This window comes from Geotrypetes seraphini, chromosome 2 (genome assembly GCF_902459505.1).
Source record: "Geotrypetes seraphini chromosome 2, aGeoSer1.1, whole genome shotgun sequence".
Lineage (NCBI taxonomy): Eukaryota > Metazoa > Chordata > Amphibia > Gymnophiona > Dermophiidae > Geotrypetes > Geotrypetes seraphini.
This window is the reverse complement of record NC_047085.1, coordinates 317,920,181-317,946,876: the sequence shown is the minus strand read 5'-3', so window position 1 is coordinate 317,946,876 and position 26,696 is coordinate 317,920,181. Positions and strand designations below refer to the sequence as shown.

The window sequence follows — 26,696 nt, the reverse complement described above, 5'->3', positions numbered from 1 at the left end:
GACAAGACCCTCATGGGGAAAGAATCCCAAGAACGAGAATGGAAACAGTTCAAGCTAGATTAATGACTGCAAGTATATTTTCAATGCCTAAATCCACCAATGTCACCCTTGACTCTTTATGGGATTTGGTAGCTACGTTGGGACAGACTTTGTCACCACAAATTAAGGACTTAGAAAACAAACTTTTGGAACAAAAGGAGGAATTAATGGGATTTAAACAGGAAAATATGGCCATAAAAGCTAACGTGGAAAAAGTTGAGAAAGAGATATTAGAAGCAAAGGGTGTACAATCTACTTTAATTAGAGATAATCTCAATTTAAGAAGAAAGGTGGAAATGCTGGAAAATAATAATCGATTAAATAATCTTAGATTACTGAATTTTCCAAAGATACCCTCATTATCTGCTAAAGAAGTTTTAAAGAAATATTTCTTTGAAGTATTTAATGTTCCAGAAGATAACTTTCCTCCTTTTTCAAAAATATATTATCTTTCTACAAAAACATCAGAGGATCAACGCCCTTTACAGGGCAAACAGATGGATTTAACAACGATCCTGGAAACCTCAATGAAGGAGGTAGCCATGTCAGCTACCCTATTAATTACAGTGGTTCTGGCACCAGCTAAGAATTGGATTCTAAAGTTGTACTTCAGAAATAGACATAAAGAATTTTGGGGACAGAAGGTTCAAATATTTCCTGACATGACAAAAGAAACATAGAAAACAATTCTTGCTTCTCAAGCCAGGGGTTACTGCGATGGGAGCTTTATTCCTTTTACGTTATCCATGCAAGTGTATTGTAAAGTATAAGTCTTCTAATTATATATTTTTTCAGCCTTCACAGCTAACGGGATTTCTCTCAATGAAACATCTCGAAGGAGAAATATTAACAACTTAATTAATTAAAATTCTCCTGTAAAATCACTTTTAGCTATCCGCCTAATTGGTAAATTGATAATGTTTTTATACTTCATTTTGTTTTCTCATTCTTGATTACCATCTTGGATCTCTTAAATATGGGACTTTAAAACTGATTAAGCAAATAAGTTTTCTTGTAAACTGGTTTTTCTTTTCTTTTTGTAATACTACTGAATGTCTTGATCATATTCTGTACAAGAAGTTTATTCTTGATAATTTCTTAAAATAAAATAAATATATATATATAGAACTCATAGATAATGCACCAGATTGGTTGTATTTGGAATGGCGCCTCTTGTTTCTTTTGAATTTAGTTCATGTTCCAAGTATTAACATGCCTAGGAGATATAGGGAGAACAAAATTTTAATGGATACTTGGAAAACGTTGTATTAGTAATTTAACACCTATTCTAATTAATAAATCAACTAATCAATCCTTATGGATAAACTCCAAGATTAAAATCGGCGGATACCAAGTCCTCTGGAAGTATTGGATAATAACACAAAGTTTTAAATGGTTGCAGTTGAAGCAGGCTATTCAGGTGGGGTTCCCTGAATGGAAGACTCTTAACAATCAATATAGTATGGAGTTCCTATGCTTCCAAGCAGACTTCCTAGGACATAAGGCCATATTGTGGTATAAATTATTATCTGGATAATTGAATAGAAAACCAAAATGTGGTCTTAGAGACATTTGGAGCATTGAGATTAAGCATCAGATTTCTGCATCTCAATGGCCACGAATTTGGTCTTGGAGGATGAGATCTACAGTGTCAGCATCTATGAGGCCAACTTGATTCTTTTTGTTACATAGAGCGTTTTGGACCCCTGTTCGTTTACAAAAATTAGATAGTTCTAAGTCCACTAAATGCTGGCACTGTAATCTGGAACCTGGGACATTAGATCATATACTTTATTACTGTCCCTATATTAAGATATTTTGGAATTTAATCTGGTCTCAAGTAAACTCTTTATTGGAAAATCATGTTGCGCTTTCCTATGATACTGTTTTATTCGGTATGGCTATGAGAAAGAAGAGTCAAATATCATCACACAACAACAAACTTTTATTAGTCATGAAAGGGGTTGCCATTCAACATATTACCAATAATTGGAAAAATTACAAGAATCTCAATCACACATTCTGGTGGAATTCATTATGCCATATTTTTAAGATGGAAAGAGCAATAGCAGTACAAAAAGGGATATATAATAACTTTGTAAAAATATGGGGGCCATTGGCAAAATATTGTGAGGAACAGTCATCAATTATTTTCTTTTCCTTTTCTTTCTTAGCTGTATCTAGCACACTCAATGGGGGAGGGTGGAGTTGGGGAATAATTTTATAAGATATGTTATAATATGTTCTATAACATGTGTATGTGTCTATTCGGTTGAAAATGTGATGAAGGAAGGGTGGGTGGGGGTTATTACAATTCTAGATTTTATGTGTTAGATGTTATAGTGCTATATTGGAATTATTTGTATAATGTTATTTTTGTGCACTTGTTGTTCATTATGTACTTACTCTGATAAGCTCTGTTCCAGTAGATAGGTGATACATTCTAGACAAGTGGGAAGTGTCCCCAGGGCTGCATGCCATCTGCAGAAGGAATCCAGTTCGGATTTTTCTCTGTGCCACTTCTGTACTTAATTGAGCTCTTCAGTTAGTACCCAAGGGCCACCAACCAATGTGAAATAGCGCCACCCATAACAATCAAGGTCAGAAATAATTGTTCTGCTCAAAGGAGTACATAAGAACATAAGAATAGCCTTACTGGATCAGACCAATGGTCCATCAAGCCCAGTAGCCCATTCTCATGGTGGCTAATCCAGGTAACTAGTACCTGGCCAAAACCCAAAGAGTAGCAATATTCCATGCTACCGATCCAGGGCAAGCAATGGCTTCCCCCATGTCTTTTTCAATAACAGACTATGTAAATCGCTTTGAAACTATGATATTGCGATTGAATCAAAATTTTAATAAAACTTGAAACTTCATTTTTCCTCCAGGAAATTGTCCAATCCCTTCTTAAAACTTTGCTCGTACCACAACCTCCGGCAATGTGTTCCAGAGCTTAACTATTTTGAGTGAAAAAATATTTCCTCCTATTGGTTTTAAAAGTATTTCCCTATAACTTCATTGAGTATCCTCTAGTCTTTATAATTTTTGATGGAGTGTAAAATCGTTCCACTTGTATTCATTCTACTTCACTCAGGATTTTGTAGACTTCAATCATATCTCCCCTCAGCTGTCTCTTTTCCAAGCTGAAGAGCCCTAACCTTTTTAGTCTTTCCTCATACGAAAGGAGTTAGAACATAAGAAGCGCCTTCTCCGGATCGGACCTTCGGTCCATCTAGTCCGGCGATCCACACACGCGGAGTCACCCATATCCTTCAATGCCTCTCGTAAGGAGATGTGTATCTAGTTTGCTTTTGAATCCTAGGACGGTCGATTCCGCAATAACCTCCTCTGGGAGAGCATTCCAGGTGTCAACCACTCTCTGAGTGAAGCAGAACTTCCTGATATTAGTCCTGAACTTGTCCCCCCTTAGCTTCATTCCGTGTCCTCTTGTCCGTGTTAAATTGGACAATGTAAATAGTTTTTTCTGCTCTATTTTGTTGATTCCTTTCAGTATTTTGACGGTCTCGATCATATCCCCTCGCAATCTCCTTTTCTCAAGGGAGAACAATCCCAGTCTCTTAAGTCGATCCTCGTATTCCAGTTTCTCCATACCTTTTACTAGTTTTGTTGCTCGTCTCTGCACCCTCTCCAGTAGTTTTATATCCTTTTTTAGGTTGGGAGACCAATGTTGGATGCAGTATTCCAAGTGGAGTCTGACCATTGCTCTATAAAGCGGCATTATGACCCTCTCTGATCTACTCGTGATTCCCTTCTTTATCATGCCCAACACTCTATTTCCTTTTTTGCTGCCACCGCACATTGTGCTGATGGTTTCAGGGTCCTATCTATCAGTATACCCAGGTCCTTTTCTTGTTCGCTCTTATCCAGAGTTGCACCTGACATTCTATACTCGTGTTCCTTATTCTTTCTGCCTAAATGCATTACTTTGCATTTCTCCACATTAAACTTCATCTGCCATTTCTCCGCCCATTTCTCTAACTGACACAAATCATGCTGGAGTTCCTCGCTATCCTTTTGTGATCTGATTGCCCGGCATAGCTTTGTGTCATCTGCAAACTTGATGATCTCACTGGATGTTCCTTCTTCTAGGTCATTGATATAGATATTAAATAAAATCGGCCCAAGTACCGAGCCCTGGGATACACCACTAGTCACTTTCTCCCAGTCAGAGAACTTCCCATTTATGCCCACTCTCTGTTTTCTGTTCTCCAGCCATTTGCCTATCCATCTTTGTATATCCCCCTCTATTCCATGGCTTTGTAGTTTCCTGAGAAGTCTTTTGTGTGGAACTTTGTCGAACGCTTTTTAGAAGTCTAAGTATATTATGTCCACCGGTTCTCCACTATCAATTTGTTCGTTCACAGTCTCAAAAAATTGAAGTAAATTCGTTAAACATGATTTCCCTTTCCTGAAGCCATGTTGATTGGCTTTCATCAGGTCGTGTGTATCTAAGTGCCGGACTATGCTATCTTTAATCAGTGCTTCAACCATCTTTCCAGGGACAGATGTAAGGCTCACAGGTCTGTAGTTGCCCAGTTCTCCTCTTGATCCTTTTTTGAAAATTGGCGTGACATTCGCTATCTTCCAGTCGTCCGGTATCTGTCCAGTTCTAATTGTCAGGTTGGCAAGTTTTTGCAATAACTCTCCGATTTCAACCTTTAATTCTTTTAAGACTCTCGGGTGAATTCCATCCGGTCCAGGGGATTTGTCACTTTTAAGTTTGTCGATCTGGTAGTATACCTGGTCCAAGTCCACTTCTACTGTGGTGAGGCTGTCTTCTATTACTCCTTTGAACACTTCTACTGCATCTGGTATTGTAGCAGTGTCCTCCTTTGTAAAGACGGATGCAAAGAAGGAATTTAGTCTGTCTGCAATTTGTTTGTCTTCCTTGATGTACCTTTTTCTTCCCTGGTCGTCCAGCGGTCCCACCGCCTCTTTTGCGGGTTTTTTCCCTTTTATGTATCTAAAGAAGGACTTGAAGTTTTTGGCCTCTTGCGCTATTTTCTCCTCATAGTCCTTTTTGGCATCCCTCACCGCCTTGTGACATTTCTTCTGATCATCTTTATGTTTGTTCCAAGCTTCTGTTGTTTTTGTGCGTTTCCATTTTTTGAAAGTGTCCTTCTTTTCTTTTATGACTTCCTTCACTTGTCTAGTAAGCCATGCCGGTTCTCTTTTGCCTTTAGTTCTCCTTTCTTTGGAAATCCGCGGAATGTAGAGATTTTGTGCTTCCGTGATAGTATTTTTCAGTAAGGACCATGCCTGATCTACCGTTTTAATTTTGTCCATCTTTTTCTTGAGCCGTTGTTCTACCATGGCTCTCATGCGATCGTATTTACCCTTTTTAAAGTTTAAGGTCGTGGTTAAAGTTTTGGTACGTTTCCCTTTCCCGATATCAAGTTTAAAATTGATCATGTTGTGGTTGCTCGTCCCCAGCGGAACCGTGACTTCTACATCTTTTGTCGGTCCCGTGAGGCCATTTAGGACCAAGTCCAAGGTGGTGTTGCCTCTTGTCGGCTCCCTTACCATTTGTTCCAGGAAGCAATCCCCTAGCGCCTCCAGGAACTTGGCCTCCTTGCCGCAGTTGGAGGTTCCCAGGTTCCAGTCTATCCCCGGGAAATTGAAGTCTCCCAAGATTATTACATTGCCTGTCTTGCATTCTTGTTTGATTTCCTCTATCATTTCTGAGTCAGTTTCCTCCATCTGCCCTGGGGGGTCGATAGTAAAGGCCAATTTTTGTATCTGCGCCATTATGTCTAGGGATCTTGATCCAGAGGAACTCCAGTTTCTCTTTCTTTTCCGTCGTAGCCACTCCAACAGATTCTACTCCTTCCTGAACATATAGGGCAATCCCTCCACCTTTCTGCCCCACTTGATCTCTTCTGTATAGTTTGTATCCCTGTAGTACTGTGTCCCATTTGTTTTCTTCATTCCACCAATGATTTCCAGTTCATCGCGTCTTGCTGTTGTCTCTAATTCACCCATTTTGTTTCCCAGACTTCTAGCATTCAAATACATAAGGAGACCAGAATTGAATGCAATACTCCAGGTGAGGTTGCACCATGGAGTAATACAGAGGCATTATAGTATTCTTAGCTTTGTTAACCATCCCTTTTTAATAATTCCTAGCATCTTGTTTGCTTTCTTGGCCGCATCCGCAAATTGAGCAGAAAGTTTCATCGTATTGTCTACAATGACACCTAGATCCTTTTCTTGGGCGCTAACTCCAAAGATAGACCCTAGCATCTGGTAACTGTGATTTGGGTTATTCTTCCCAATGTATATATATCACTTTGCATTTGTCCACATTAAATTTCACCTGCCACGTGGATGCCCAGTCTTCCAATTTCCTAAGGTCTGCCTGCAATTTTTCACAATCCGCATGTGTTAATTCTGAACAGTTTAGAGTCATCTGCAAATTTAATCACCTCACTTGTTGTTCCAATTTCCAGATCATTTATAAATAAGTTAAATAGCACCGGTCCCAGTACAGATCCCTGTGCCACTCCACTGTTTACTCTCTTCCATTGAGAAAAATGACTATTTAATCCTATCCTCTGTTTTCTATCCGATAACCAATTTCTAATCCACAGCTGAACTTTGCCACCTATCTCTTGAATCTTCAATTTTCTCAGGAGCTTCTCATGAGGAACTTTGTCAAAACTTTCTGAAAATCTAGATACACTACATCAACCGTCTCACCTTTAGCCACATGTTTATTTACACCTTCAAAGAAGTTAAGCAAATTGGTGAGGCAAGATCTCCCTCAGCTGAACCCATGATGATTGTCTCATTAAATCACATTTGTCTACGTGTTCCACAATTTTATTTTTTATATTTGTTTCCACTATTTTGCCCAGCACTGAAGTCAGGCTTACTGGTCTGCAATTTCCCCAATCTCCCCTGAAGCCCTTTTTTAAAATTGGCGTAATATTTGCTAACCTCCAATCTTCAAGTACTTCAGACTATTTTAGCGACAGGTTACAGATCACTAACAGCAGTTTCATGTTTGAGTTCTTTTAGTACCCTGGGATGTATACCATCCATTCCAGGTGATTTATCATTTTTTAACTTGTCGATTTGGCTTAGTACATCTTCCAGATTCACTGAGATTTCTTTCAGTTCCTCCGCATCATCACGCTTGAAAACCATTTCCAGTTCAGGTACATAGAAACATAGAAAATGACGGCAGAAAAGGGCCATAGCCCATCAAGTCTGCCCACTCTAATGACCCCCCCCCCCCCCCCCCCGGCTTTACACCCTTAGAGACCCCACGTGAATATCCCATTTTCTCTTAAATTCTGACACGCTGTTAGCCTCGATCACCTGCAGAGGGAGTTCATTCCAGTGATCAACCACTCTTTCGGTGAAGAAATACTTTCTGGAATCACCATGAAATTTACCTCCCTTGATTTTCAGCGGATGCCCTCTGGTAGACGAGGGGCCTATAAGGTGGAAAATATCATCTTCCACATCGATACGACCTGTGATATATTTAAACATCTCAATCATGTCTCCTCTCTCTCTTTGTTCCTCAAGTGAGTACAGCTGCAATTTATTTAGCCTTTCTTCATACGGGAGATCCTTGAGACCTGAGACCATCCTGGTGGCCATTCACTGAACCGACTCAATTCTCAGCACATCTTTCCGGTAGTGTGGTCTCCAGAATGGAACACAATACTCCAAATGAGGTAGAGCTCTTACATTTTCTTCCGTAAAGACCGAACCAAAGAATTCATTCAGTCTCTCCGCTATGGCCTTATCCACCCTGAGCAGGGCCGGATTTAGATGAAAAAAGGCCCTAGGCTATTCCACTTATGAGGCCCTTTCACCTCCCATTTTTAAGTTTGTAAATTACATGAGCGATAATAAAATACATCATTACTGTGATATATATCAATATGTTAAATGAAACATGTTGTTATTGGTACTAACCTTTATAAAAAATGTGACACGGATAATAAATAAAAAAAAGTCGAGAACACTTATTTGGACATTTATTCTCAGCACCATATATAGTACTTGTAACAATAACTAATCAAACATAACACACAACATTGCCCCTTCCTATGTCCATAGTGCCCCCAGTGCGTCCTTCCTCACCTCACCCCCCCTCCGATGCCCGCTTGTCTCCCATCCCTCTTCCATTTAACACCCCCCATGCCATCCTGCCTGCCTGCCTTCCATTAAACCCCCCCACCCCCCTCCGATGCCAGCCTGCCTGCCTCCCATCCCCTTTCCACTGAACCCCCCCCCCGATGCCAGTCAGGGCTGCCCTGTCCTGACGGATCCACGTTTTGCCTCTCTCCCCGCGGGGCTGGGCTTTGCCCAGCTGTTTCCGGATTGACGTCTTTCCCTCCCCGATCCTCCTCCCTGGGCGAGAAAAAGAAAGGGAGAAGCCGAGTCGGCGCCCCGTTGTGGCCGGAGCCAGTTCCGATCCCGAAGCGTAGAATTTCTCCTTATTTTCGGTTCAGTGTTTTAGTGTTCACTGATTTTAGAATAGTGTAATTTTAATTTTGCTAACAATTTGAATGTAGGACCCTCTTGATCTTGAGGCCCTAGGCTGAAGCCTAGTTAGCCTATAGGAAAATCCAGCCCTGACCCTGAGTGTCCCTTTTGCTCTTTGATCATCTAACGGTCCCATGCATTCCCTCATAGTTTTTCTGCTTCTGATGTGCCTAAAAAATTTGTTATAAGTTTTTGCCTCTTTTGCAAGTTTCTCTTCATATTCTTTCTTAGCTTTCTTTATCAATGCTTTGCATCTAACTTGCCAGTGCTTATGTCTCTTCTTATTTTCTTCATTCGGATCCTTTTTCCATTCTTTTAAGGATTTTTTTTGGCTTTAAAAGCCTCTTTCACTTCACCTTTTAACCATGCCGGCTCTCATTTCCTCTTCTTTCCACCTTTATTAATATGTGGAATACATCTGGTCTGGGCTTCCACGATAGTATTTTTAACATGAGAATATCAGCTGCAAACAGCTGGCAAAAACCTTGAGGAAGCTTAGTATACAGTATACACCCAGGCCCCCAAGGGCTGACTGGCATCAAAGTTACAACCTGGAGACACATGAAACAAACAGAAAGAAGTCAGGCACAGGACAGGGCAGGAGTCTAGAATGTCTCATCTATCTACTGGAAAAGGGCTTACCGGGTAAGTACATAATCTCTTTTTCCAGTGCAATAGGCAAGACATTCTAGACAAGTGGGACATACAAAAGCAGTCCCAAAAAAGCTATGGTGGGCTTACTGTGCCAACCCTCAAAGGCAGATTCCTGTCTCGCCACCACATCCACTCTGTAAAACTTGGTAAACGTGTGTAGAAAGGACCATGTTGCTGCTGTGCAAATCTCTTCAGGGGAGACATCTCTAGCTGCGGCTCACGAAGAAGCCACACATCGATAGGAATGTGCCTTGATGGAAACAGGAGACTTTCACAGAAAGAATGTAGGCCTCACTGATGCATCTGAAAATCTTGGCCTTGGAAGCAGGAGTGCCCCGCTTGACAAAATGAGTCAGCACAAACAAATGGTCACAAAGACAAAACTCTCTTGTGATCTCCAGAAAGCAAAAAAGCACCCTGTGCATATTTAGGTTCCTCAAAACACTATCCTGTGTCTTTGAACCAGTAGGCAGAAAAACAGGTAAATGGACTTCCTGCTTAACATGGAAAGCCAAAACCATCTTCAGCGGGAAGAAAGGAACCGTGCACAAAGTAATCCCTGTCTCTGAGATTCGGAGGAACAATTTGCTAAAAGAAAGAGCCTGGAGCCCCTAGACACACCTCGCTGATGGACACAATCAGAAAAAAAACATCTTGAGCATCAAGTCCAAGAGGGAAGCATTCCGAAAGGGCTCAAAGGAAGTCTTGGATAGACTAGACAGCATCAGGTTGATGTCCCAGGAAGAGAACATCAGATTAATTGGTGGTCCAAAGTGAAGTGCCCCTTTCAGAAATCTGGCAATGTCAGGGTGAGATGCCAAAGACAAAGAATGGTCCTGGCTTTGAAAACAAGACAGCCCATCCACTTTGACCCAAAGGGATGCTGCAGAGAGGCCTTGAACAAGACCAGCTTGGAGAAAGGCCAGTACCACAGAAAGTGGAGCAGATTATGGCTCTGCTTGGTTTTGAGCACACCATTGTTGGAAAGACTTCCATGCCGTAGTGGAAGCAGATATAACAGTTGATTTCTTAGACAAGAGAAGAGTGTCAAGGACCACATCAGAAAAGTCCTTGTGGTCTAAAGCTCTACGCTCAAGAGCCATGCCATAAGAACAAAGTGACTCGAGTCCTCCTCGCAGACTTAACCCTGCGGAAGTAGGCCAGGATAGACACTCCACAGAAGACCTCGACCCTAGCAAAGATGCATCAGATTTGCGTACCAGGGCCTGTGAGACCATTTTGGAGCCACTAGAACAATTTTGGAGGGTCCGTGATTCGCCGAAAGACTCGGCCTATCATAAGCCAGGGAGGAAAGACATACAGGTGGAGTCCCTGAGGCCAGAGCATTGAAGCCCTCGTTTCCAAGCGCGGACCTTCGACTGAAGAATCAAGCTGCTTTCAAGTTTGGAGCTGTGGCTCTGACTGCTCGGCCCACCAGAGTCTTCTGCAAGCGCACTAGAGCCAGCCGAATGGCTCTGAGCTCCAACTGGTTGATCGACCATTTCCACCGAGAGGGTGTCCAAGGCCACTGAATGGGACGCTGAATGCAGTGGGCTCCCCAGCCCTGAAGGCTGGCATCTGTCAGCACCACGACCCAAGAGGCAATCTGCAGTGGTATGCCCTTGCATAGCGATTGCGGGAGAAGCCACCATTCAGGCTGTCCTGAGTCTCTAGAGTCCAGGGAAGAACGGTCTACAACACATCCCTGTGCGGAGCCCAGCGAGACAGTACTAAAACGGATGCACGTGTGCTCTCACTCAAGTAACTACATCCAACGTGACAGTCACGGATTCCATGACCCAAAGATAGTCCCATACCAAATGAGCTTCAGAAGTGAAGAAATCCGGAAACGCAGAATCTGTCTGCATGCCCCTCGAAAACAGATGCGGCCTGCAGCCATGTCGAACAGAATACCCAGGTATTTCAAGGCTATGCAGGTGAGAGACTACTCGTTCTGTAATTTACAATCCAACCAAGGTCCTCCAGCACCTGGATCACCTAATCCACCGTGTGATGATCCTCGGTCAACAAGGGTGCTTTGATTAGCAAGGGTGCACTTGCAGACCCATCTCGCTAGTCCAAAGGGCAGAGTCAAAAAACCGGTAGTGTTTATACAAAACGTGAAACAAACCAGTTGTAACTGTACTTGCTAGAACAAAAAACGACTTTGATAGAGAGCAGTATTCTAAAAACAATCAAACTTTACTGACTAGTAGAAGAGAGATATGACTGGGCAGATTACATGAGCAAATCTGCTCCTTAATTGCCATCATCTGTATTACGTTACAATGAATTTTTCTCTAGCAAAAGTATCACCCTGGTACTGTAAATGTAAGTGAGATGAAAATGTGTTCTTATTTATGTAACCCAAACTGTTTCACAAATGAGTTTCATGCACTATACAAATACATGCTGAATTTTTTATTTTTATACAACACTTACCAGTATTTTGACAATCACACCAATGTTCAATACAAGAAATATGGCTGGCAGCAAACGATGATCAAGCAAGGAAAGCAGCAGGTCCCTCTGCACTTCAGCATCATAGTGTATGCCAGGTGGAATTGTTCTGTAGTAGTTTGTAAATATTTGTACTGTAAATAAAACAATATATACATTTCTGAACATGGTATATTGTAGTCTTCTGCCACTGTTTCATGCTCAACCCAATTAGTTTTTTACATTTGTTTTACAATTTCTGAACAAGTCTATATACTATCAGAAAACTAGTATCTCTATTATCTTAATATATTGTTTTCTGAATAAAAAGAGATCAGGTTCTTACCTTGCTAATATCTTTTCTAGTACACAGGTGTATCATTCTTGACAGTAGAGCATTCTCCCCAGTCTTGGGGGGTCGGTGAATCTGTTTGCATGTTGTTGTAACTTTAAGGCGGTGCCCGGAGCAGCTGTTGATTGTTTCCCACCATAACCCAAGATAAGTCATTACAGTTTTTTTCTACACAGATTTGGTTTATTGTATGCTCTGTACTGGTTCTGGTGGGTGAGACTGTGAACATTATGATGGTCTCTCTGCACAGCTACTCTGTGATCTTTGTTCACTGGGATAAAGTTGTGGGTCTGAATGTTCACTTTGTATAAGTCATATTCATGAATTGAACATATTTTGAGACTTATAAAATATTTTTAGGTGATCAATGATAGTGCATATATTACATATCACCTTTGATAATTTGATTACCCTCGTTTTTTTGACTTAAATTAATAAAGAAATATACAGATCAGACCAGAAAGACACCTTCCACTCATGTGCAGAAGGAAAAACTGAAGGGGCAGCAGAATGCTTGGTAGGAGGAGGAGTTGAAAACCTGGAGTGGATTCCTTCTTCATGGCTCACAAGCATGGGGAGAATACCCTACTGTCCAGAACGACACACCTATTGCACTAGAAAAATTCAGTAATATATATGCTTGTGTATATGCTGCATATAGGGGAAAATTTTGAGCAGCCTATGCCACTGAAAAGTATCTGGGTTTTTGTACTTTACCTACTTCGTAGCTAGCTTTCAAAAAGAAATCAGTTACCATATTTTTCACTCCATAAGATGCACCTGACCATAAGATGCACCCTTGATTTAGAGGAGGAAAACAAGAAAAAAAAAAACATTCTGAACCAAATTCTCCCTGCCAGGCTCTGCACCCAACCCCACACTCTTTGCCAAGCTTTGAACCCTGTCCCTCCCTCCCTGCCAGGCTCTGTACCCTGTCCCCCCTCTGGTGGTCTAGTGGTAGGCAAGGACAGGGCACAGGGCAGGTAGGAATAGGGCACGCAGGTAGGCTTCCCCCCCCGAAGGCAGGCAGGCATCCCTCCTCCAGGCCTCCCCACAGGCATGCAGGCCCGGTCTCTCCTTCCTCCCTCCCTATTTTTAATTTGGCAGGGCAGGCCCCGGCCTCCCTCCTCCCGATACATTTTTTAAATTCTAGCACCCTCCCTCGCTGGATGTGGCTGCCTACCTGGTCCCCACTTGTTCCCACGAGCACTAACGGCTGATGCAGCTGCCTACAAGTCCTCTTCTTTTCCCTTGCGGCAGAGCGGCGCACAAAGCTGCCCGCCTGGTCCTGCACCACTTCCAGCGAGAACTATGTTCCACTCTGCCGCAAGGGAAAAGAGGAGGACTCAGAAAGCTGCGTCCATCAAGTGAGGGCGCCAGAATTTAAAAAAGTAACGGGGGATTGGGTTGGGTATTCGCTCCATAAGACGCACCCTTATTTCCATCCCCTTTTTGGGATAAAGGCTAAATGCATCCATCCATCCATCCATCCATCTGCAGTAACCATTATCTCTTCCTCTCTCTAAGAGATCCCATGAGCAGAAGTGTTATCCGAAGCCAGCAGGCAGATATTCTTACATAAGGGAGATTTTATCCCTGGAGCCCAGTACAGACAGTGAAAGTGCACTGGCACTTTAAGAAATCCAAAGCTTTTAGACTGCCCGCCACCACGCATGCGTGAGTGCCTGCAAATTTCATCAATGGGAGTTGGTCATAAGAAAGCTACTAAGGCCGCCATCGATCGAACTCTGTGTGCCTTAACATGTCCCTTGAGGTACAATCCAACCAGAGCAAAGCAGAAGCATGTAGAAATAGTTCTCTTGCTGACAGGTCAACCCAATTTATTAGGATCAAAGGAGATGAACAGTTGAGGTGCAGTCCTGTGTGGTTTAGTCCTTTGCAGGTAATATGCCAAGGCATGCTTATAATCCAATGTATGAAGAGCTGTTTTCCCAGGATGAGAATGAGATTTTGGAAAGAAGACTGGAAGCACAATGGATTGATTGAGATGAAATTCTATGACAACTTTTAGAAGGCACTTAGGATGAGTGTGAAGAACCACCTTGTCATGGTGATATACTGTACAGGGTAGTTAGTACATATGTTTCTAATTGATGCATACATATGTCTTTTATTGGATTTACACACTTTATATGCTTTTTATTCTCCATTTAAGTTTTCTTTGAAAGGATTGTTTAAATATTATTTTGTTCATATATTTTTGGTTAATTTTATACATTTGTTTTAATATTTAAAAGTTTTTAAAAAATGTGCACTAATCAACTTAACACATTTTAATTTATAAGTTAATGTGTTAAATTGATTTAGCAAGTACTATATATTTTTAAAGTACACTGATGAGCCAAACACATTCTAATGGAGGTACATCCCATTACAAATTACTAACATGACAACAAAATAAAATGCCAGAACAGAATACCCCACAAATTATGCATTTCATACCTGCACGCTGTAGTAAGCTGATGTGGTTTGTGTTCACCATCTTCTGTATCATTTCCATACAAAACTAGAATTGTAAAACAATTATGTTTAAATCGTAAAGAAGTACGATAAATACTAAAATGTTCTGCAATATGGCACTCTGTCACTTCTTTGTTCTACTGTTAATAGCAATAACAGCAGCAAAAGAAAACCAAGACTTGTCAAAATGATTTTCCTTAAAAATAAACCCTCCTCCTTTACAAAGCTGCGCTAGTGTTTTTAGCACTTGCCACAGCAGTAAGAACTCAGACGCTCATAGAATTCCTAGTGCGGCTTTGTAAAGGAGGGGGAAAGGGAGTTATTCACTGAAAGTTATTGAGCGTTATCAGCTTCAGGGCAAGATATATTTCATTCCCCTTGTAGCACTGATCTTGTTGGTTTCATTATCATTTATATCCCTTCTCCCACCCCTTTTCTTTCCCTTTTTCCACATCTCTCTCCTCCACCTGTGCTGGTGGGGTTTGGGAATCCTGTTGGCACTGTAGCATTAGCCACACAGCTGCAAGCCCTCTGCGTATAGGTCAAGAGTGTAAACCTTCCTTTCATTAAAGCCTTTCATCTGCTTAGATCCTCTCCAAGCTATATTTCTAAAGGCTTCTAAGCTGGGATTGACTACATCAATTTTATTATTATCTCAGTCTGATACAGAGGGTGGTTCTGTGTTATTGGATATCTGCTGTTATCTGACTACTTAGAGACCCTAACGTGATCATTCCATTATCTTTTTTTTCCCAAAACATATTTATTAAGAAGCAGAACAAACAAGCAATAGTACCCAGAGCCCAAAACAAGAGCAATAGTACAGAATATGCAAATAAACAAAGTTTCAAGTTTATTTTGTATTTGGCAAAATCGCTTTTTTCAAAGATTACAAACTAATTGAAATGTTCCCCTGACCCCCCCAACCAACCCAACAAAATTCAAACACGGACAAACAGTGGAATAGAGACAAAATAAAAGGGGGAAAAGATCATACAGAATCATAAAATCAATAATCTACTGTGGGCAAGTGGTGTCAAAGAATTCCAAAAGAGTTCCCACACAGACTGAAAATGCCGACCACCAGGAGAGTCCAAGACGGTCACTTGTCGTTGCTCCATTTGTAAATGGTGAATGAGAAGTGCCCTTCATTGTGCCACAGTGAGAGGCTCCGGGATAAGCCAATGCAGTAATATAGCCTTGACACCAAAGAGGGAGACCAGTTTTAGACAATTCTTCAGGCCTCTAGGTACTGGGGCAAAGACAGGACTATGGGCAAACAGTATAAGCAGAGTTAATAGACAACGGGCTCGCCAAAGATTTGACCCGTTTAGTAATTTCAAGTTTACACCCAGCAGCGTCTACTGCGAGCTGTCAAAAATCAAGGTCAACAAGGCAATGGGGCCTGACAACCTACACCCTAGGGTGCTCAGGGAGTTGGGTGATGTCCTAGCGGAACCGCTGTCCGCGCTCTTCAATCTCTCCCTTAGTACAGGTAATGTCCCGATGGACTGGAAGACAGCTAACGTCATCCCACTCCACAAGAAAGGCTCCAAGATAGAGATGGCAAATTACAGACCAGTGAGTCTCACATCGATAGTGAGCAAACTAATGGAAACCCTAATCAAACACCAATTGGATAGAATCATGGACGAGGAGAAACTACGGGATCCCCGCCAACATGGATTTACTAAGGGGAGATCCTGCCAATCCAACCTGATCAGCTTCTTTGACTGGGTGACGAGGAAGCTGGATGCTGGTGAGTCCCTGGACATTGTCTACCTAGATTTCAGCAAGGCATTTGATAGCGTACCACACCGCAGGTTGCTAAGCAAGATGAGTTCTTTAGGTTTGGGCGACACATTGACAAATTGGGTTGGGAACTGGCTTGGAGGTAGGCTTCAGAGGGTGGTGGTGAATGGCACCCCCTCCGAAATGTCGGAGGTGATAAGTGGAGTGCCACAGGGCTCCGTCCTGGGCCCAATCTTGTTCAACATCTACATAAGAGACTTGACAGAAGGGCTCCGAGGAAGAATAACATTATTCGCCGATGATGCCAAGCTAAGCAATGTAGTGAACAAGAGCACAACAGACAATAATTCGATGGTAGATGATATGATGCATCTACTTCTACTGGAGCGCTGGTCTAGGTCCTGGCAACTCAGTTTCAATGCCAAAAAATGCAAAGTCATGCACCTGGGAAGCCGAAATCCATGCAAGATTTACACCCTAAATGGCGAGATCTTGACAAAAACTGAAGCAGAAAGAGACTTAGGGGTGATTGTCAGGGATGACATGAAGTCTGCAAACCAAGTTGAGCAAGCTTCATCCAAAGCAAGGCAAATCATAGGTTGCATACGCAGGAGTTTCGTCAGCTGTAAACCTGAAGTCATTATGCCACTATATAGATCCATGGTGAGACCGCACCTGGAGTACTGTGTGCAATTTTGGAAGCCACATTACCGCAAGGATGTACTGAGACTGGAATCGGTCCAGAGAATGGCCACCAGGATGGTCTCGGGACTCAAGGAGCTCCCATACGAGGAGCGGTTAGGGAAGTTGCAGCTCTACACACTCGAGGAACGTAGAGAGAGGGGAGATATGATCGAGACTTTCAAGTACCTCACGGGTCGCATCGAAGTGGAAGAGGATATATTCTTTTTCAAGGGTCCCGCGGCAACAAGGGGACATCAGTGGAAAATCAGGGGCGGGAAACTGCACGGTGACACTAGGAAGTTCTTCTTCACCGAAAAGGTGGTTGATCGCTGGAATAGTCTTCCACTTCAGGTTATTGAGGCCAGAAGCGTGCCAGATTTTAAGGCCAAATGGGACAAACATGTGGGATCTATCCGCAAAGATAGATAGGGAGGGTCATTGGAGTGGGCAGACTTGATGGGCCGTGGCCCTTATCTGCCGTCTATTTCTATGTTTCTATGTTTCTAAGATGAACTATGTGATTTAATATTTGCTTCCAGAAATGTTAAATCAACGGGTAATGGTAAAACATATGGCCCAACGGAGCTCCAAAATGACCACATTTGAGACAAACAGAATCTGTACGAAGGTGCATAGAGTGAGCTCGACTGAGCGAGATGTGATAACACATCACCAACTTGTATGCAATTTCCCCAAAAAGTCGCAGGAAGATGAAGTTGGGACATTCAACTAAGATAACGCCGAATCTGTACAGTCGAGAAAGACACTCCCAAGTCTACAGACCAACGCTCACTCAACTGAGAATAATCATAGTCTGGAAGCAACTTCAACAAGCTCTGAAGATAAAAACGTAAGGGAATCTCATTTTGCTGTAAGGCAAAGAGCGTCCCGAAGAGACTCATAACATTGAAGGGTCAAAGAGGTCGCCAGCAAAGAAAAAAAATAATGGCTTAATTGCCAAGAAGCATAAAAATCTTGTGCAGGCAACAAATATTCTGCCTGTAAAGAAGAGAAGGACCGCAAGAACCCGCCATCCGTAAGAACTTGATAAAGATAACAGAGACCTCTAGTCTGCCAATAAGAGAAAGTTTTAGAGGTCCATTCAGGCTCAAAATCAGGATTGCCCTAAATAGGCAACAAGGGGAAACAGTCCGAGCGAACATGTAAGGAAGAACACAAATGCTTCCAGGCCATATGCATGGGCAAGAAGATTAGATAAGCTCGAATCAGAAAGGATAAATGTTTCCGAGGACAGTGAAGCAGTGCACTAAAGTGAAAGGGGTATAAAAGAGATGTCTCTGCCGGGGTGAATGAAAATGTGGAAAGGCCCTGAAACCAGTGATGATGGAATTGGCAAGCTACTGTAAAAAGCTGGACATTGAGAAGACCTAGGCCCCCCTTATCTTGCGGGGTAGCAGCTATCCGATATGTCAATCAAGGCCTCTTGCCATTCCAAACATATTTATTCAAAGCCCACACTAGTCGGGTATGTGTTTGAGAAGAGAGAGCAACAGGCAACATCTGAATAAGATAAAGCTAATAAAGCAAAAGTAGCATATTACTGTATAAAGGGTTATCTTACCGGAAAGAGATAAAGGGTAAGTTTGCCAAAGTTCCAACTTATGTTTCATATAACGAAGATGAGAAGTGATGTTCAAAGAATAAAGCTGAAAAAGATTACTAGGCACCAGAATACCTTGGTATTTGATAGCCCCTGATGCTTATGTCAGAGGACATGGACCCCTCCAAAATCAAGGGAGAGAAGAGTCCAATGGGAAGATCACCGATTTAGCACACTTAAAAGAAAACCTGAGTGAAACCTGAATTCATCCACCAGTCCCAAAAGAGCAGACAAAGAAGCCTGAACTTGAGTTAAGACCAGCAAAATATCATCTGCGAAGGCCAAAACTTTCACAGGGCAACACCCTACCTGAACCCCTCAAACATCATCATCTGTCAATCGTGTGGAGTAATGGCTCTAAATACAGCAAAAAAAGTAATGGTGAAAGTGGGCAACTTTGATGCGTGCTACGCTGAATCAGAAAGTCCTCAGTTAGCTGACCATTAACCAACACCGAAGCCACTGGGTCATGGTATAAAGCTTGTAAAGCCCGATGAAACCAACCATCAAAATCCATATAATTAAGTAAGGCAAACAAATACTTCCAATGAACCTTGTCAAAAGTCTTTTTAGCGTCCAGGTTAACTAAAGCTGCAGGAATAGAGTAAATTCGACAATGAGCTACAGATAAAAGAACCTTACGGACATTAAGGAAATTGGTATGATGAGCGAGGTGATTAAATTTGCAGACGATACAAAGTTATTCAGAGTAGTGAAGACAGAAGGATTGTGAAGACTTGCAACGTGACAAACACGCTTGAGAAATGGGCCATGATATGGCAATACAGGATGTCTGGTGCAGTACTCAGAGACCCCCCCCCCAGGAAAGAGACTTGGGAGTACTGGTAGACAAGTCAATGAAGCAGTCTGCGCAAAGTGCGGCGGCGGCAAAAAAGGGCAAATGCTAGGAATGCTAGGAATGATTAAGAATGAGATCACAAACAGATCGAAGGTACAATTTCCTATATGTTGAAGTATTCTAAGAACTTTAACCTTCTTTTTAAACAACTTAGAATCTTAAAGTGTGAACAGGACTTATGAAGTTGCAATGACAGGAAGGTGAACTTTTTTTTAGGGAGGTTTAGCAGCCTTCCCTTCAGAGTTTCATATCTCTGAGCTTTTTTATATAGTCATTTGGATCACACTTTATAGACTAGCTTTCATTGAAGCCAGTTTGGTGTTGTATTTAAAGCTTTTTTCTGGTTTCTTTTTGTTTTGATATTTTTAAACCCTGATTTACTCATAAGGAAACGAGCCTGCAGATCTTTGGCAGTGAGAGGAGTATTTAACTTAGCCAACTGAGAAGCCTTAAGTTTGAGCAGACCAGCATCCTCCAGATAATCAGTAAGATCAGGAGCCTAGTTGGGATTGGGAGCAAAATACATACTGGCAAAGAATTTTCGGAACAAATATGCTATGTCCAGCGGTTTACGATGCATAACTCTCACAGAATCCTTTAAAGAAGCAATATAGGTGGAGCCTTACCAAGACTTAGCAATCCGAGCCAAGAACTTCTCAGGCTTATTCCCAAAACAATGAAAATTAAACTTTTTATGTAGCAGAAGTTTTTTGGTATGTTCATGGAGCAAGGCATTTAAAGCCATCTGCGTAGCAAGAGGTCTCTTCCTATCTTGATTTTAGAAAATTGTTAAAGACTCAACTCTTTGATAGGCTGGTATCTTAATGCATTCTGCTTCATTTTTTCAATCAAGTTCCTTATATTCAACTTGATGTATTTTATCTGTTCTATGTATTACTTCTTTCCCTGCCATGCTGGTATTTTCTGCATTATATTGTAAATGCTTTCTGTCTTTATCTGTTTTTAAGTCCATTATTCTAATTTGTATTTTATCTGTATCCCATGTATTAGCTCACCTTGTTGTGAACCACCTTTTTCGGTATGGCAGTACATAAGAATAAAATTATTATTAGAGGCAGTAGGGCAGCGAATGCATTGAAGATTAGTTTTCCGCAGTTGTTCCTCCAAATGAATAATACCCCAATTGATTCGCTTGGCTCTAGTGTGCATGAATTGAATAATGCCCCCCCTTAAGACTACTTTGAGAGTATTCTAGAACAAATCAGGATTATTTTTATGTTGATTGTTATTCAATGTATAGGCTGGGATTGCAAATATGTTTGAAACTGAGTTATGAGCCAAAAATGATGGAAACCACCAATGAGAAGCAGCCCCCTGAGTCTTAGAGAGATCCAATTCAATAGAGCAAATAGCATGATCAGAGATTATAATAGGACGAATCTGGGCGGTAAGAAGATGAATAAGGAAGGGGAAGTCAAGATATAATCAATTTGAGACAGCGACCCATGAGCTTTGGACAGATGTGTATAATCTCTAACTGAGGGGTTTAATAGACACCAAGGGTCCAATAACTCCAAAGCATCACACAAAAAGGGTAAGCCCTTACGAGAACTCATGGTGGAATCCTGGGAAGAAGAAGATCTATCCAACTCAGGGCCGCCATGCGTCCTCTAGCTTCCCGGTGTACCATGAAATTTCAGACAGCAGCGCTTCCATACCAGAAAGTTGTCCAGAGAGCTGAATCAAGCGAGGGTCCAGCGCCTGCACAACAGCTGCAGTAAGATCTTTAATATAGCCCGGTGACATCAAAGAGGTCGAATCCCCTGAGGGGACCGCCATATTGCTAGCCTGCTGCTGTGATTTGTCGTGGTCTTTATCCTTGAAGAGCTGTTTAGAACTCATCGGGGACTCGGTATGGATTAAATATCTGTCCATATAAAGAGAGAAAATCTCTTTTTCACGGTCCTGCTAAGGCAAGAAAAGAGTTGATGGGGACGGATGAGGCCCGGAGATCAGGAGCTCAGCACGAACTCCATCATGTGACTCCCGTGATCATTTCATTACAATAAATCCACAGTAGAGAAATATATGACCAAAACAAAAAGACTCCGTGGAGAGTTGATGTTCCTGAGCTGGACTTTATTATGCTTGATAATCCACAGAAAGACCTATAAACATATAGTACCCAATCTACTAAAAACAGGGTGGGTGATTACATCAAGGAATTGTTATCTGGATGGGAACGTCTGGAAGGAGTAGAAATACAAAACTGAAAGGAGTAATTTTAAGGGCGACAAATCTGTTTGAGAGGCAAGTAAGTAAAAGTAAGAGGAAAAGAAGGCTGCTTTGGTTCTCAAAAGTAGTAAGAGGTTAGCTTTTATGAACTACAAAAGATCGCAGAAAGAGAAAGACAGGCAAAAATATCTACAAAAGTTAAGAGAGGCTGGTTAAGTAGTCAGGAAAGCAAAGATACAAATGGAAGAAAAAATAGCTGACGGTAAAATGAGGAAACAAGATATTTTTTTAGATATATCAGTGCTAGGAAAATGTGCAAAAGTGGCATTGTGAGACTCAAAAGGTGAAGGGGAGAAATATGTAGAAGCTGATAAAGAAAAGGCTGATTTGCTTAACAAATATTTCTGTTCTGTGTTCACAGCTGAAGATCTGGAAGTGGGACCACAGAAGACAAACACAAATAGGGATGGTGGATTGGTAGACCCTGATCGATTTTTGGAGGGTTGTGTTCGTGAGGAGCTAGTTAAATTAAAGGTAGACAAAGTGATGGGGATGGATGCTGTTCTGGTGGCTCCGCTGACTGACCTTTTCAATGCTTCTCTAGAGTTTGGAGTGGTACGGGAGGACTGGAGAAGGGTTGATGTGGTCCCTCTACTCAAAAGTGAAAGTAAAGAAGAAGTAGGGAAATTACAGGCCCGCAAGTCTGACTTCTGTGGTAAGCAAATTAATGGAAACACTTTTAAAACAAAGAATGGTGAAGTTTCTGGAATCCAGTGGATTACAGGACCAGAGGCGACATGGATTCACTGGAGGTAGGTTTTGTCAGACAAATCTGATAAATTTCTTTGACTGGGTGACTAGAGAATTGGGTAGAGGGAGTGCGCTAGATGTGGTGTATTTAGATTTTAGTAAAGCTTTTGAGTGTTCCACACAGATGTCTAATAAATAAACTGAGTGCTCTTGGGATGAGCCCCAAAGTTACAGGCTGGGTCAGGAACTGGTTAAGTGGAAGACAACAGAGGGAACTGGTCAATGGAGATCGCTCTGAGGAAAGGGATGTTACCAGTGGTGTGCCTCAAGGTTCTATTCTTGGGCCTGTTCTTTTAACATTTTTATAAGCGATATTGCTGAAGGGCTGACAGGTAAGATTTGCATCTTTGCAGATGATATCAAAATCTGCAATAGAGTGTGATGGTGTGAATAACATGAAGAAAGATCTGGCAAAGTTTGACGAATGGTCTGAAATTTGGCAGCTAAAATTTCATGCTATGAAATGCAAGGTCATGCATTTGGGCTGCAAAAACCCGAAGAACAGTACAGTTTAGGAGGTGAAGAACTTATATGCAGACAGAAGAGCGAGGCTTGGGTGCGATTGTCACCTGAAACTAAATATGTCCAAGACTGAGTTGCTTCCTCTTTCCTCCTAAACCTTCTGCTCCTCCTCCTTTCTCCATCTCAGTAAATAATACTGTCATTACTCCAGTTTCCTCTGCTTGCAAACTTGGAGTGGTCTTTGATTCTGACCTCTCATTTTCTATGCATATCCAACAAGCTGCTAAGACCTGTAGCTTATATCTCTTCAATATCACCAAAATTCACCCCTTCCTCTCTGAGCACACTAACTGGACCCTTATCTAAGCTCTCGTACCCTCATGCTTAGATTACTGCAATCTACTCCTAACTGGTATCCCGCAGTGCCATCTCTCCCCCTTGCAATCTGTGCAAAACTCTGCTGCATGACTCATCTTCTACCAACCTCGCTATGCTTATGTCAACCCTCTCCTTAAGTCATTTCACTGGCTCCCTATCTGCCATCGCATACAGTTCAAGATCTTATTGCTGACCTAAAAGTGTGTTCATTCTTCTGCCCCTCAATATCTCTCCTCATACACCTCCCAGAGAACTCCGTTCCTCAGATAAGTCATTCTTAACGTTACCCTTCTCCTCCTCTGCCAATTCCAGACTTTGTTCTTTTCATTTAGCTGCCCCCTATGCCTGGAATAAATTACCCGAATTTGTCTGTCAAGTCCCTTCCCTTCCCTTGTTTAAAAGCAGATTGAAAACCCACCTTTTTGATATAGCTTTCAATCCTTAACCACACTCCTCTGCCCTCCAACCCAGCCCGCTGATTAACCGTTCCTCTTAACCGTATCCATGACATCCTGTTTGGCTGTCTTGCCTGTTTAGATTGTAAGCTATTTCGAGCAGGGACTGTTTTCTTATTCTTTATGACTCTGTGCAGTGCTGTGTGCGTCTGGTAGCGCTAAAGAACAAATTAAAAGTAGTAGTAGTATTAATAGCGGATTGTATGTGATGATCTTAAGGTGGCCAAACAGGTTGAAAATGTGATGGCAAAAGCTAGAAGGATGGCAAGAAGTATGGCCAGTAGGAAAAAGGATGTATTGATGCCCCTGAATAAGACTCTGGTGAGACCTCATTTAATATTGTGTACAATTCTGGAGACTGCGTCTTCAAAAAGATATAAAAAGGATGGAGTCGTTTCAGAGGAAGGCTACTAAAATGGGGATCGTTGTTATGAATTATTTTAGCACAGTACATTGTCTTGAATTTATGATTAGGTGATCAATCAAATTTTAAATAAACTTGAAACTTGAATCATAAGGCGTATGGTCACAGACTTAAAGATCTCAATATGTGAGGAGGAAGTGATGTCATCTTGCTGAATGGCAGCGTGAAGCAGAAGCTCCGTCGGGCTTTTGTTTATTATTGAGCTTGGCGCTTCCAAAGTGCGTCTTCTTTGCCACTATTTTGGGCTGTCCGGGCTCCCCTTCTTATGGCGACCCGAAAGCGCCTGGAAAAATTCAAATTTTTTGGCGATCCGCCGGAGAAATCGGGCCAGGAGGCGGCGGGCAGCATGGAGGAGAAAAAAAAAGATGGCGGCCGGACCGGTGACTCATTCGGAGTCGGAAGACGAAGGTATCCCTGATCAGCGGGGGGAGGTTGGCGATGTGCCCCAGAAGTCCATAACGGACTGGTTTAAAGAGCTTAAAGCTGAAATTATTGGGGTGCGGGGTGATGTACGAGCAGCGATAGCGGAGCTGAGGTCGGAGGTCAGTGAGCTGGGAGCCCGAGTCTCGGCGTCGGAGGATCATGTGGCCACCCTTAATGCAGCTGTGACCTCTACCTCAGAGACTACGGCCCGCATATCTTCAGAACTCCGGGACCTCCAAACTCAAGTTGAAGACCTGGAGAACCGGTCTCGGCGCTGCAACCTGCGCTTCAAGGGCATCCCTGAAACTGAGGATTATAGGGATTGTAAAGCAGTAGTACGAGAATTCTGTGAACATCTGCTGAGAGCTGATGGAGCTGACCTGCCTGATACCATCGTTTTGGTGCGTGCCCATCGCAGTCTGGGAGCTGTACGAGCCCAGGGCACTTGTGATATCATTGCTTGCTTTGGGGAGTTTACGCTGAAGGAACGGATCTTGCTGGCTGGCCGTCGACAAGCTACACTTCGGTGGAAGGATTTGGCGGTGGGAGTTTTCCAGGATCTGGCGTGGTCTACCTTGCAGAAGCGCAGAGCGTTTGAAGATGTCACACAAGCGTTGCGCTCTGGGGGCCATAAATATTGTTGGCTCTTTCCCTTCGGTATGTGGCTGACCATTAATGGGACATCTCGGAGGGTGAGCACAGTGTCGGAAGCCTGGGCGGAGATGCGAGCCCTGGGCTGTGGAACTTTGCGGGAGGAAGAACGGCCCCCGGCTGTGGCATCCACTTCGGTACAGAGCGCGCCTTGGAGTACTGCGTTGCGCTCTGGCAAGAAACCGGGGAAACCCCAATCATGACTGAGTTTGGACACTGAAACACCTATGTGGAGCCGGATTTTGTTACTTGGCTTTAGCTGAGCCTGTATGAGAGTGCTTGGTTGCGCTGGGGACTTTAGTTGGCTCCTGCGCTCCCATAGCCTTGTGACTTTCATTAGGCACAGAATTCTAACACAGTGCGTGTTGTTGGGTTGTACTGTTACCTGATTGTTTGGATTTGGGGTGTGGTGGGATGCCTTTGATTGAATGCATGAGGTTTGGTGAGTTTGAGGAGTGCTTGGATGTTGAGTGGGGCTGGGGGTGGGCAGTGTAGCATATTGCGTATGTTTGTGGATGCACACTTTGGTAGTTTCATTGTTTTGAGAGTGGTGATAAATGCCTTTGGGAGAGGATTGCACTTTCTGCACGCTGGCGAATCCTAATGCTAAGGGTTTGATGCAGCATAGGGGAGGGGGGTGGGGTCTGGGGGGGTTAGGGTGGGGGGGTGGGAAGGGGAGGGTGGATGAGAAGCTTTTCACTGTAGGTTCGTGGAATGTTAATGGACTTAATAGTCCGGGTAAGCGTAGTATTGTGTATAAAGAATTGGTTTGCATGCAATGGATGTTTGTTTACTTCAGGAAACACACTTGAGGCCTCGAGATGTGGCAGTTTTACGTTCCCCCTCTTATGATCAGATCTGGACCCACCAGGGGTCAACACCGGGGAAGAAGGTGGGGGGTATGGCCATATTAGTACGAAAGGGATTGGGGCTTGTGGTCAATCAAGTTTATCGTGATGGTGCAGGGAGATGTTTGGCCCTTGTGGCTACTTTGCAGGGCCGTACCATCACCCTTATCAATTTGTATGGCCCCAATACAGGTCAGGCCAGTTATTTTGGGTCTCTTAAAGCTGATCTGGTCGGTTTGGTGAAGGGGTCTGTTTATCTTGGTGGGGATTTTAATGTTACACCAGATGTTACGCTGGATCATTCTGTGGGTGGGATCATTCTGTGGGTGGGACTCGGTCTCTGTCTAAGACTGCTAGACGGGCTTTACTGTCTTTGTTTTCTTCTCTGGGCTTGATAGACTGCTGGAGGTTGTCGCATCCCACACAGTGTTCCTATACTCATTATTCACATGCACATCGATCGTATGCACGTATAGATGGGCTATGGGTCCATCGTAATTCGTGGGGTGGGATTCGAATGGCTGAAATTGGAGCTATTCAAGTTTCTGATCATGCACCAGTATGGGTAGCTTGTACAGGTTATTGGGAAGGGCAGGGACGTCGTTTTTGGAGACTTAATGAGTCTTTATTGAAAGATCC

The 26,696-nt window shown here is 42.7% G+C and overlaps 1 protein-coding gene across 2 annotated transcripts in view; it reads right to left on the bottom strand.

Moving 5' to 3' along the window:
• TOPAZ1 (testis and ovary specific PAZ domain containing 1) overlaps positions 1-26,696 on the bottom strand; it is a 266,987-nt gene that overhangs the window by 102,578 nt on the left and 137,713 nt on the right. For both annotated transcript variants that reach the window (XM_033930089.1, XM_033930088.1), the window contains exons 9-10: positions 14,477-14,540; positions 11,665-11,816 (exon numbers count right to left, since the gene is read on the bottom strand). In XM_033930089.1, the coding sequence (XP_033785980.1) occupies positions 11,665-11,816; positions 14,477-14,540 (216 nt within the window). The remainder of the gene's footprint in view (positions 1-11,664; positions 11,817-14,476; positions 14,541-26,696) is intronic.